This window comes from Camelus ferus, chromosome 14 (assembly GCF_009834535.1).
Source record: "Camelus ferus isolate YT-003-E chromosome 14, BCGSAC_Cfer_1.0, whole genome shotgun sequence".
Taxonomy (NCBI): domain Eukaryota; kingdom Metazoa; phylum Chordata; class Mammalia; order Artiodactyla; family Camelidae; genus Camelus; species Camelus ferus.
The window spans coordinates 32,186,416-32,198,810 of record NC_045709.1 but is presented as its reverse complement, the minus strand read 5'-3'; the positions used below and the strand labels follow the sequence as shown (position 1 = coordinate 32,198,810).

Below are 12,395 nucleotides of genomic sequence, written 5' to 3'. Positions count from 1 at the left end.
ACTTTAGCATTCATAAGCTGCAAAATAAATTGCTCTAAAAATAAGTTGTCATTTGTTTGACACCTTCCAAAATGCCTCTGAAAGGAAAAAAATCTACTTTATTCCAGAGAGATTAAAGTGGGTGGGGTGGGGGAGTTGTAATAAAAGATCTTGAATCGTGTATGGGTGACAATTAGTGTTTCCAGTAAAACTGTTTACAAAAAAATTTATAAAAAGCAGTAAGGAAACTTACTGTTCCCTGCTGAATTATTTCCCAGTCTCAAGTACTATGGAGCGACTGACTTCAAGGTCCCTAAACGGCCAAGTCTCAAGAAATGCTTTTAGGGTATTCCCTTCTCAGAGGAAGCTAAATCTTTTCACAGGTAGGCACAAGGTTTCAAAACCCACTAAGTTTACTGTGTGAGAGAGCAACCCCTCCTTTCCCAACAGCAGCCCTTGGCCTGCCCCACTTTGGGAAGTCTTGCAAAAAGGGCCTTCAGGCCAACTTGTGGGATAGTCGTGTCGCAGATCTAGGTATGACCGAGACATCAGCAAGTGTTGGCTTTGATGAAGGGTTGGGGTACACCTCACAGACGAATTGGAAATGTGGTTGGTAAGGCGACAACACTGCTTTCTCCTTGGGTAATTCTCAGGATGGTGGTATCATTTCAGAGTTGCTAAACGCTAAGGAGTTAAGAGAGAGAACGGTAAAAAGGCCAGGGGACGGGGTTGGGGACGGGGATGGGGCCGGGGGCGGGGCGGGGGCCAGCAGAGGGGGACACGGAGAAAGCGGGTAGAGCTGGAGCACAGGGGTGAGAACTCCGGGACGGAGGCACAGAGCCCACTGCAGCAGCGCGCCCGCGGGGAACCAGAGGCTACTCCCAGAGCCTCAACAGCCAGCCAGACGTCCCAGCTGAAGGCAAGTGCCCAGGCGGCCGCCAGCACGCGAGCATCTACCCTTTTGGACGGTCTAACAACTCGCAGTTTCCTTCTGCCGCAGCAGCGGGGACCGCACAGGGTGCTCAGCCTCCACACCCACCGCCTCCATCCCCGCCCACCCACTCCTCCTCCTCCTCCTCCTCTTCCTCCTCCTCTTCTCGCCCCCCTGCACCCGCAGGCGGCAGCTCCCCAGGAGCGCGCCGCCCAACTACGCTGCGTTAGCAAGCTTCGGAGGCAGGGAGGCAGCAGCCACTTGCTGCCCGGCCTCTGGGGCTCCGGGTGCCAGCGCGGCCCCCGGCGGCGCTTGGGGTGTCAGGGCGCCCGCGGGGAGCCATGATCTACTACACCGCAGTGCCAGCGTCAGGAGCCTCCGGCGCCCGGGCAGCCACTGCAGGACGGCCAGGGCCCCGCCCCCGCCCTCAACACGGCTCCAGACACAAACACCCGGCCCGGGGCCCTCCCCGGCCTGAACCGAACTGGGGGACACCACACACCCCCGCTGCCAGCACGCGTGGCTCCAGGACACGCCGCGCCCAGCCTCCTCGCTGGCGCGCCGCCGCCACCACGCAGCCCTCCGGCCTGGCCTGCCGGGGTTGTTCTGCCACAGCTCCGCGGCCGCCCCCAAACGCCTCAGACTGGGATACCGGGAAGTGAACCTCGGGGACCCGACTCCCCGAAATACCTGCATTTGCATTTCTTATGTAATGTACTGCAAGTTTCCCGGTTGGAGCCTTTGGGAATGGGGGCGCATGATCACCTGGAGGCTGAAGCACGGACCCAGGGCCAGGCTCATCCCACCCGTGGGTCCCAGACGCCTCACTAGGACACTGCTTTTTGAAAGGAAGGTTTAAATTACATATATTAGAGAGACCGGGCTCGTCTTCTCGGTCTGGGGTTCTCTCCCGGCATGAGCCCTGCTCAAGTATTCCCAGTGGCAGGAGGTGTCGGAGGCAGACGGGGGAAGGAGTTAATACTCCGGCACCGAGAGCTAGACGGGGGCGGGAGGCGGGGGCTGACGGAGGAGCGGGGCCGCGAGGGAGGGGGCCTCTTTTACTTTGGCAAAGGTGGCAAATATTGTGCAAGCTAATCAAAAAGTCTAGAGCGGGTTCCCGGCACCGAGCCGCGTCCCCGAACCTGCAGCAGAAGTCAGGAGAGCTCGCGGTTCTTTCTCCTGGCAACTACCGAAGCTTCAGCTGCCTCGGGCCAAATCTTAAGACATAGCCCTTCAATATTCCACCAAACATCGGCAACCAAACACATTTTAAAAAAAGAAAGAAAGAAAGAAAGTTTCCTCCTCCCTCCTAGTGATGGATTGTGTCACAGCCAAAAGCTGCCGATAATGATTTTCGGGCTCACGGACACGGATCCAGCTGTTACTTGTTTATCCATGCAACACCTCCATACATAACACCGTCCTGGGCCTTTTCTGCTTCCCCTGCCTTCCTGCATAGCAGAACTGCAGATCTAGCTCAGTGAGCAACAGACAGGTTATTATGAGGAAAAACATAACATGATGCTTGTTTCGCTTACCAGTTGGGTTCTTGTTTTTCTTAAGACTCTTGCCACAAAGACACTGCAGCATATGCGTTCCTTTGCTGAAAATGTTCCAAAGAAACCACATTGATTTGGGCGAAAAGCAATCCAGCAGCTTAGACACCCTGAGAAAAAAGAGATCCTTGTGGTTGCATAATAATAATTTGAAATCAGTTCTCCTGAAGAGGGGCACCGGTTTTACCATAGGAAAAACGATAATATTCCGGATCTTCTCCCAGTGTTTTCCCCTCACGTGGTATATTTCTTTGAGACTTCTCAGTGATTGTTTTTTTTCGGCCAGGGTGAATGATTTATCCCCTCGATCACCACTGGATTATTACCAAATGGTTGGCAAAAAAATCCTTTTTCAGCATGAAGCCAAACAAAAAAGCAAAGAAATCCCAACTGAGACCAGAACTAATCAGGGAGAGCAGTAATGCACAAAAGATCCCCAAAGAGAAAATCATAGCCTTTTACTTGCTGGCTATGAGGATGGGTGGGTCTGCAGAAGGCAAAGCAGGATTCATCTCACTGAGAGAGGACTGCCATTGTGTAGTCCCTAGGAGAGAAGGAGAAAAAAAAAGGGGGGGGGGGAGAAAGAAAGAAAGAAAAAAAGAAAGAAAAGAAAAGAAAAGAAAAAATCCACCAGCACACACACTCACACACCAATGCCACCTCCGAGTCTGACAGCCGAAGACAGAGCCTCCCTTCTCCCAGTGTCGATTTAAAAAAAAAAAAAATCAATCGCCAGTGCTCAGTGGGATCAGATTGAACCTGCAGTTCTCAATCACCACGAAGAAAAGATGCAAATCTAGGTGCCCCCTCCCCTGGTCAGGCCGGTAGTAGGTAGAGAGCGCCACAGATCCCCTGCCTCCTTCCTCTCACTCTCCCAGTTTCCAACAACGGTGAGCATGAGGAAAATCTCCCCTCCGGATTCCTCGCCCAGCCTCGGATGTGAGTTACAGGCATTAGAGGGAGGAGGAGGAGGAGTTGAAGTTTGCATTGAAAAGACTGGCTTTCCATGACGTAGCCACGTGCTTTCAGACCCGTCACCAGTGAGATGCTTCAACCCGCCCGGGGAGGGCAGTGTCACTGCAGTCTCTCCGCTAGTTCCCCTCTCGAAGTCGTCCAACCGCCTGCACCCAGCCCCAGCCCCAACATGCGACCCTCTCCCTCCTCTGCCCATCTTGAGTACGCTTGCTACTTGCTCTTGGAGCCAGCTAACGGAGCCTTCTCCTAAAAGTGAATTGTGAAAAGGAAAATTAACTGTAATTAGTAAACCTCAGGAAATACATGGGGGTGGGGGGAAGGCAGGGCTTAAATAGAAACAGTTTAGTACCACTCCTCAGCCAAAATTAGCTCCGCCTTACATTTTCAAAAGCAGTATCTAAAGCATCTAAAATATTAAGGAAAACTCAAGTTCCTTTAGTTCCTATAATTTGACTCCTACTTAAAGGCTGTTTGAAAAATATAAACTAGGCATATGACAAATATGTACTTACAGAAACCGCCTGTGAAAAAGGCAACCACTAAAATCAGGGTGACAAACTGTCTTTTGCTCAGGAGGGGCATATGTAAATAACAAAATTTATGCCTTTTCTAGGCAGACAACCCATTATCTTCAAAATTTTTTTGGTACTGAAAGCTCTCTGCTTGAATCACACATTATTTCATCGCTTGTTTCTGCACCCATTAATTGAACTAACATTAAATTCACCGTCGTTCACTGATCTACGTTAATATACTACCTTGTCACCTGCCACCACGCTCTAACCTAACAAAATGAGCAAATTTTCTCTTTCATCAAGATATAACCCAGCTTCCAAATTTCCCAGAAAATCAAAAGATTTAGGACAGAGCTTTTGATTTCTTTTATCTTATTTAGGAAAAAAATACCAGGTCCAGAATAGTACAAACTATTACAAACAATAATATAACAAGCTCCAGTGTACACACTAGCCAAAATTAATAAATGTTAGCATTTCATATTTGTGAGCTGAGCATTTTAGAAAGTTAAAATTGACCACTCTCACTGTTGTTAGGCAAATGAATTAAAGTTATGCCAGCTTATTTCCACTTTTATAGGAAAACTGACATAAAACTTTAAATTTTAGAAAATATATTTAGAAGCTCTGTCTTAATTTCAAAAACTTAAAACTACGCCTCCATTGCATGGGCTATCAAACTATCTTCTAAACAAATAGATGTAGATTTCTGTTGAGGATTGATAGAAGAAACTGATTTTTAAAGAAAATTAACTCCTTGATTATCAGTCATCAAAAATGAAAATGTAATAGACAATTTTCTCTCTGCTAGTGTTTTCTAATATTTAGGGGGATTTTTGATGCCAAAATTTGTATCCAATATCCTGAACCCTTTTGGGAAATGTTAGTTGATTTTAGGCAAGATAAGAAAGGAATTTCAAACAAGTAAATTTTTTTGAAGTTAAGAAAATTGAAAGTTAAGTAGTGGTGTCCTTGATGTGCCTAAGGAACCAATCACATGATACAGCTTAAAGAGATTACTAAGATTAATAGCAGTCTAAATAAAGTTTGGGAAGCAAGGAAAGAGAAAATTCTAAGTCCATGAATTTCACGCCAAATGACTCAGAATCAGGCTGGAAAAAACTTGAAGAACAGAATTATTTTTTGAAAGAGGGAATATGGAATAGCATCGCCAAATAATTAGGGAAGAATTTGTGATCTCAATTAATCAGGGACACATACTACATGCTGCTTCTATGAAATTCTGGTGTCCTGTCAAGGGTTCCAGAATATCCTGATATATTACCACTGGACACATTCCAGAGAAACAGTTGTGTAAAAAATATTTTCCATCAAGGTCTTCTGAACTCACACCGCTCTTAGATTCTGTAAAAGCTTGCTGAGTTCCCTGGGGTATTTCACAAGTAGAGTAAAATTTGGGGAGATGTTCTGGAATTACTGGCTCTTTTCGTGCGCTGAGTGTGTGTAGAGAGAGTATTTCTCAAACCAGCTCCTCTTGCATTTCCAAATTAGACTTCTCTACATTGTGACAGTGAATTTAATCCCTATTAAAGTAAAGAATGACTGCCAGAAGCCTACGGTTTGTTTTGTTATGTATTGATGGAAAACTTACTACTTCTTTGTCCTGTGACCTTAGGAACAACATAAAAGGTAATTAACTGTGACTGCTATTTATTGCGAATCTATTATACCAGGCACTGTGTTAGTCACTTCTTTTCTTTTATGCTATTAAAAGAAAGGAAAAATCTTTCGTCACAATGAATGAAATTTCTACAGTTTTTTCTATATTTATCAACACATTATTTGCATTATGTAGGCTATTGGTCACATTATTAAACAAACAAACAAAAACCAAATACTTTTATCTGAAAAAGATGACCCAACACTGATTCAAGTCACTTTTGGTCCAAGGGACTTGCAATTTCTAATGAGCTCTAAGGGACCCAATTTAATTTTTCAACCAATTATTTATTCAGCATTTACCCTGGGAAACTAACTGTACAAGACACCATGTTGCGTGCTAATTCATAAAATTAAGCCAGATTTCCAGTTACACAATAAAGAAGACCAAGGGTGGTCTGCCTAGTTTAGGGACGATGCAAAGATACGTACACTGACCTGAGTTCAGACCCTTATTTAAATTTTGTTTTGGAAGAGATAAAAATCTTTACTTACCCTTTGCCATGCTACATTTAAATCAATATTAGATGACAAAAAAGGAAATTATTAGAAAGTAAATGCAAGCTTTAGAATGAAAGAAAATAAAGAAAACCTCATGGTAACTGTAAGACAGTAAAATCTGTAGTATATATCTTAAGAAAAAATCTTAAGATGATGTTGTTATGAGTAAAATAAACCCAGTACTCATAATCAAGCTCATTTAGAAATTAAATTTACCTTCAGCATATTATAGTAAGCAAATCTAAAAGTAAGTGTAAAGACCAGAACACAAAAATATACATTTTCTTTTAATATAGGACATACAAACCTTCATGAGATTAGTCATCAAAAATCTTTGTGACTATCTTAACATGATTTTTCTAATTGTTCCCAGATTACTCTTCTATTTCATTCTTTCTTTTAGCAATAAGGCCCCACCCCAACACATTTTTGGAAGGGCACAAGGGTATCCAGATAGAGAATATAATATATAATAACTACGGTCATGTGACTAGACTCTGACCAAAGAAATGTGAGCAGAAGTGCTTTGTTCAACTTCCTGGTCACATTCTCCAAAGGAAGCTGCTTGCCCTCCATTTCTCTCATTTTTCCTTCCTGTGAGCTGAAAGTAATTGCGTGAGCAGTTTTGACAGCATGGATAGGAATGCACTCCAGGAATGGAGCGCCAAGATAAAGGCAACCTATGACCTTGGACAGAGCAGCCAACCCATCCCCAGCTGCCCACCTGCCTCTGTACTGTTGGATAACAGAAAAGGAATTTTTATTTTGTTTGATTTACTGTATTTTTGTGTGAATTTGTTACAGCAGCTTATCGTCTCTACTATCTTATAGAATGGTCTGGTGTTAATAACAACACACTTATATATTTGGGTCATTTACTTATGTTAAAAGGGTTAAGAACATACGTACATCACATATAACCTATGGATTTATTTGCAGTCTGCCGCTCTCCTTTCCAAGCACTGTAGCAGCTACTTACCTCTTTGCTACCTCTTACAAGCCACTCTTGCTCACCCTCACCACCAGCGCAAACATCTCATTGTCAGATCTTTGTCTCCTCTGCCCTGCCTCTGCCCATCAGATGTAACCAATGACAGTATGGAGCTTATGACCATGACCATAAAGGAAAAGAAAGTTAGAGGATAAAGTGATTAGAAGAAAGAGTTGGTCAAAAAGAGAAAAAGCAGCCCAATGTATATGCAAAGATCTCAGTGTCTGTATGGACCTTGAAAATGCTTTTCCGAAAAGATGGTGCCTTTTGTGGTTTGCACACGGATTCTTTCTCTATTGTTGGTGTTAACAATTATTACCACTTTTTAGGGAATAATTCTCAATGTCACATCACTGAACTACTCAGTAGTTCCACTTTCCTCCTCTCCCTGTGTTCCTCCATTGGCTCATGGCATAGAAAACCTCTGCTCCTCCCTCCTGTAGGGAATGGTCTGGAAAGGTAACTCCCGTCCTTCTCCCTGCCACCTCTCAATTTCTCAGTGGTGATGGAACGACTTAAGTGGCCCAGACTTCTCTGTCTCTGGATCTGCCTGCCTGCAAAACGTTTTCAGAGTCCTCTACTTCAGCTTCCCTCTGCAGGAAACATTAGGTCAACTTCGAAGCCCACAGCCTGTCTCCTGGGAGCAGGTCTGGAGACTAATCTGTCTCTGAACTCTATTTGGAGGCTTGTAACAGACATCCTCAGTGCCCCACAAATAATCGTTTCATCCTACGTATCAGGGTTCTCTGGTTGACTTCCACCTTCTGGTATCTCGATCTCTGAACCTGAGGAATTTTTTCCAAACCAAGAAGTCCCCTCTGCCCAGGCACTCACAGAAACATCTCAGAATTAGCCGTCCCTAGGAGAATTCTCTGTGCCTAAATACCCAGCGCCCGTGACCATTGGGAGGGTTAATGCTGTGCTTTACTTTTTTTTCCAGACTCTTCCTATGGGATTAAGACAGTCTCCCACAGGGATAGTTGGCTTAGCAGGCTATTGGCCCTCTCTCCTTCCTTACATCATCCATCCCTTGCTTATCTGTTTCTAGAATCTTCATACTCCGTGGAAACTCAAACCAAGACAGGGTTGAAGAGGGAAGACAGTGGTCCTGGGTAAATGCACTCACTGTCCAGATCCAAACTCTTCCTTGAGTGGTCACTGCAATATTCAGACGTGGGGGAAGGAGTTAGAGAAACCAATTCTTGTCCACAGGTTAAACTTCATTCCCTGAAACAACCTTATCAGTAATAAGACTAGCATTTTTTTATTTCCATCTTTCTAACTTGATGGCCAAGTTTCTTAACTGAACCCAAACTCAGATGTGGAGGGAAGAAGAAGAATTAATTATCACCTCTTAAGACCTCCAAATACTAAATGTTCCTGTTATGTTGGAGAATAATAATAAGACAGTGAGGAACCTGCCAAGAAATACAGGCAAAAATCCCCTGAGTTCTCAGAAATGTGAGTTTCTCTTGGCAAAATGCCATGAGCCTTCATTTCTCACCTAAAGGAACTTTATCTCAGCCTGTATAGATATGCCTGACAGTAAAGCCCCGATTTCCCGTACAGCCCAGTAAGAGCCCAGAGGACCCTCCTTTGCGTCCCCTGAGGAAGGTGGGAGTTAATCTTATATAAACAGGATTGGCCTTAAACAATTTGAGGACCTGTGCAGCTTGGTCCATTGTATCAAAGTTTCTGGACTTTTATAACCCATGCTTTCCATTATTACAAGTATTAAACCTTCTCTAATATGATTTAAATTCAGCATGAATTAAAACATCTATACTAAAACCAAATCAAAGCAATGGTAACTTTTTACAACTCATAACAACACTCTACTCTCTCCCCACTGACCCAAAATTGTCTTATGCCTTCTTCTAAGGAAGTATGCTCTTCATTGAAAACCATTGTCATCTATAATTTGAAGTGTTCTAAGAGGAGACTACATCTTCTATACCTGGAATCTGGTCCTTAATTTCTATAACTATTGAATACGATGACTGTGACTACATCATTCTAAATTTACAGGAGAAATGTTTCCCCTAAACTTTCTCAGTTTGGGGAAAGATTTGTATATTTCAAAATTCAGAATATTATTCGCCCTGGACAATAGTTCACTTTATAAAACTTGGATAACAGTGGAACAAGAATAACAGTACTGAATTCATGGCTGAAAAGAAAAGGTAAATCCCTGTATGATGAATTCCGAGCAACTCTGCAGCACCAGTGACCCAAGCTGTTCCAAGCTTGCCTGGAAAAGTGAGGAATGCATTCTCCAAAATATCCTTTCTGTGTGGCTCCAGGTTAGTTCCCTCCAATTAGAGGTCCTCAAATGGGATTTGGAAAGCGGAAGAGAAGAGTTTTTTTTTTTTCTCTGAAGGCATTTGCCAGTCAATGTGAGATTCACTATGGTGCATCCTTGAGAATCATAGCTTTCCTAAGAATCATGGCAGCATCCCAATCAACTCTTAAGGGCGCTCACTTTCAGTGTTTCTAGCTGAGATCACGGATGATAGTTGACCTGACTTTCATTCCCAGCTTTTTCAGTAGTTTTAAGTCCCCAGTTTCCATATTAAAACACTTTTAGTTTTCCTGACTGATCTTGGGTAGATATACTGTTTTCTCTGCCTAGATTCCAAGCCATTAGAGGTACCCAGGTCCCAGGTACCTCGCTGATAAAGAATTCCTTTTGAGTTTGTGATGGCGAACTTGACACCTAAACATCTGACATTACAATGAGATCTTCAATCCAGTATCCACATGTTTCATCCCCCATTCTTAAACATGTGAACAGTATTTCCTCCTATAAATGATTGTTGACCATCCCACTCAAATGGACTTCCAACAGGCCACTTTTAGAGAAAATCAAGTTGAAATTGCAGGACTTTTTACTTTGAATTGAATAAAAATGACTTGGTTGGGCTTGTTTCTTATATTTCCTCAAAATCAAATTTTACAAACTCAAATCCAATTCTCACATAAGCAAGTATATGGAATTGTTTTACTTGTAAACCCAAATTTCCTGACATTAAGTTAAAATGTGTCATTCATAAAGCAATTCATCAAAATTAATGTGAAAATTGCAACTCAAAAAACTGTGTCACATATTCTAACATTTAGGTTACAAAGTAAATGAAGGAAAATGCCAACTCAGAGAGAATTTACATTCCGAAAAATAAATGGCACAAGTCTGCTGGTCCATAAATTTCCAGAGGTCAAAAAGTAAGGCTCTTGAACTCAAGACAGCACCTTAATAATAATCTCAGATGTATACTTGTCTAATAATTCATGTCCTGAACCCATAATTTCCACATAAACTTAGATTCTGAAAGTTATATTGAAAAAAGTCCCATTTCTTTGTTCACATCAACAGATAATCTCATGAACATTTACAATACTGTAGATTTATGTGCACATAATTGAATTGCTGTCCATGCACGTGTGAAAATGTTTAAAACAATTTGTTTGAACACTGATTTTATTTAATATAATATTGCTTTCTGGACAATAATGCATTTCACTTTATTACTTGCTTGAATGAGATAAATACTAGAATACACACATATGTATAACAGCTCAAGATAATTACTATCTAACATTACTTTGTTTTTTAAAAATAAACATGGCAATAAACAATACGTAAGTAATTAGTCAAACAGATCAAGGCCAATATTTTGGGCTATATTTAAGGATTTTATAATTTGGATAAAAATGGAATAGAAATATACAAAAATTACCTTGTAACTTCAATATCAACCTCCTCTTAATCAGCAGATGTTTTTCAAGCTCTGATACATATTGGGATGTTTTTGTTTGTTTGTTTTTAACTTCTCAAATAAGCACATGTTTTTTCTAGGCATTCCCGATATTTTTGTTTTAAAATTCCATTAGCAAATTGAGCCTGATATTATTCCATTAAGACAATATTTTTAAGTAAGATTTTCAAATATGTTCAGGTAGTGGAAGGCAGAAAGTCATGATACTCAACTCAGAGCCATATGAAATATTGTTGTAGTAAATGTCAAGTTACTAAATATACTTTTCTGGTAATATGTATACCATCTTTATTAGATTACACTGTGAACAATAGCAGTGGGCACTGAAATCTCAAGTCGAATCTGGGAGAAAGAATAAAATTGAAAAACAAAATCCATCAACAATGTTTCTGTTTTATTTCCTACACTACCAGAAAAAAGACCACTGCTTTGCAGCAAAACACGGTTGTTTTATCCCTGAACAGTGGAAGTTCCAAGGCAGCTAACCATGGGGGTGTGAGTCAGGACTAAAGAACAACGGCCCATTCAATAGCCAGAGAACTATATTCAATGGTTTCTAGCAACCTGTAATGAAAAAGAATAATAAAAAGAAAAAAAAAGTCTCAGGCCACATCTGGAAAAAAATTTTAAAGATAAAAAGTAAAATAAAATGCATGCTGCACTCCATTTGTCAAGCCAGTACCCTAGGAGTCAGCCTAGACCAGGAAGGGCATATTCTAATGGGTTCACCCCAAAGAGCTGCCTTTTTCTCATTTGCCCTCCAGAGATAATGCCTTTTTCTGATTGGTCAGGCCAGAGGGCACACTTTTTCGGATTGGTCAGCCTAGAAGGGGTCCCTTTTTCTGATTGGTCCATGTAGAGGAGACCTTTTGTCTTAATTTTCTCCGAGCACTGAATGCATGGCTTTCCTGCCTGTGTACCTACAAGACTGAGGAGACCCATAACAAGTGCCCGTGAGACCAAGGAGATCCATCTCTAGAAAAGAGAGTATAAAGACAGATAAGATTGATTAAAGATAATAGGGGAGGGTATAGCTCAAGTGGAAGAGTACATGCTTAGCATACACTAGGTCCTGGGTTCAATCCCCAGTACCTCCAGTAAAAAATAATTTATATAGATAAACTTAATTATCTCCCCCTGCAAAAAAATTTTTTTAGAAAGATAGACTCACATTCAAAAGGAATTATAAGTTTTGAACACAGTACAAAGTTTGACATTTACATTATGGCTTATATTCCACTTGTATCTAATTGGTTAGCCCAGAGGAAAATGTGTCCAATGATACTCTAAATAAATAATCTGTCCTTCCTTAAAACCTGAGTGCTCATCACTAAACAGATTTCTTCCTCCCAGAATCCATTCTCAAGCACCACGTCTCTCCAACCTATTAAATGTCCATCTCTGCATATGAAGAATATTTATCATAAACATGCAAAAGTCAGCACTGAATGGCATTCAACCCAAAGCAGAGTAGACCACTGGTCTGAATCT

General features: G+C 41.8%; 1 protein-coding gene across 2 annotated transcripts in view; it reads right to left on the bottom strand.

The window, feature by feature from the left end:
* Nucleotides 1-3,789, bottom strand: part of FGF14 (fibroblast growth factor 14) — a 534,916-nt gene extending 531,127 nt beyond the window's left edge. The window contains exon 1 of one of the 2 annotated variants that reach the window (XM_006195189.3): nt 2,449-3,789. In XM_006195189.3, coding sequence (XP_006195251.1) covers nt 2,449-2,656 — 208 coding nt within the window. In that variant the 5' untranslated portion in view covers nt 2,657-3,789. The remainder of the gene's footprint in view (nt 1-2,448) is intronic. The other variant, XM_032496712.1, reaches the window with a different exon arrangement.
* Nucleotides 3,790-12,395: the final 8,606 nt, after the last annotated feature.